The sequence below is a fragment of the Fulmarus glacialis genome, unplaced genomic scaffold (assembly GCF_000690835.1).
Source record: "Fulmarus glacialis isolate BGI_N327 unplaced genomic scaffold, ASM69083v1 scaffold6038, whole genome shotgun sequence".
NCBI classification, from domain to species: Eukaryota; Metazoa; Chordata; class Aves; order Procellariiformes; family Procellariidae; genus Fulmarus; species Fulmarus glacialis.
In genome coordinates this window covers 37,614-38,328 of record NW_009227515.1, presented here as the reverse complement: position 1 = coordinate 38,328, position 715 = coordinate 37,614, and the positions used below count along the sequence as shown (strand labels likewise).

Below are 715 nucleotides of genomic sequence, written 5' to 3'. Positions count from 1 at the left end.
GTAGGGCCCCTCCCCCCCTCCAGCAACCTGCCTCAAGCACCAGCTCGGGCAGGCTTTGGTTCTGCGGCTGCCCCAGGCTCTGGCACGGCGCGCCCCAGTCCCCCTCCTGCCTTTCACAGTCTCACACCCTCCAGCTTCAGCCCTGCCCCTTGCCAGGGGCTCTCAACATGGCCGACAGACGATGCGGGGAGGGATTTCCCAGGAAACGGGTTTGCTTTATGCCAGGAAGATGTACATGCCCAACGTCCTCTCCCCTTCTCGAAAAACGAAACCGGAGAGGGAGGTCAGAGCAACTACCCACCTCCCCGTGCCGCCGTGCCCCGAGCCTCCTGCACCACCAACCGCTGCAAAACGTGGCTGCAGAGGCAGAGAGTCACAAAATAAAGTACGGGAGACGGGTTTGTGGTGCCAACGAATCTTGGGGTGGCCTCAGTGTCCATGTCCCCACCCATCCTGCACGAGGATGCGCTCACCGCAGGGTCAGCAGTCTCTCCCCAAGAGGTCCTTTGGTGCGAGCTGTGCAGCGGTGGCTCTGCCCTACCAGCACAGCCACCCTCAGTACACGCACAGGTCCGGGAACTTCATCTCGTACACCGGGATGGAGTGGTTTTGGGGCTGCCCGTAGGCGGCTGTGATGGTGCCGGAGGGGCTTGGCGGTGGTCTGAAACAAAAGAGATGGAAGGAGGTGGTTTACAGAGAGGTTTGGTGAGGAAGC

At 61.7% G+C, this 715-nt stretch overlaps 1 protein-coding gene across 1 annotated transcript in view; it reads right to left on the bottom strand.

Annotated features, from left to right (window-relative positions):
• Positions 1 to 555: 555 nt before the first annotated feature.
• EFR3B (EFR3 homolog B (S. cerevisiae)) overlaps positions 556 to 715 on the bottom strand; it is a gene marked incomplete at its 5' end in the record, with an annotated part of 29,316 nt that continues 29,156 nt past the window's right edge. The window contains one exon of the mRNA XM_009583158.1: positions 556 to 661. Coding sequence (XP_009581453.1) covers positions 556 to 661 — 106 coding nt within the window. The remainder of the gene's footprint in view (positions 662 to 715) is intronic.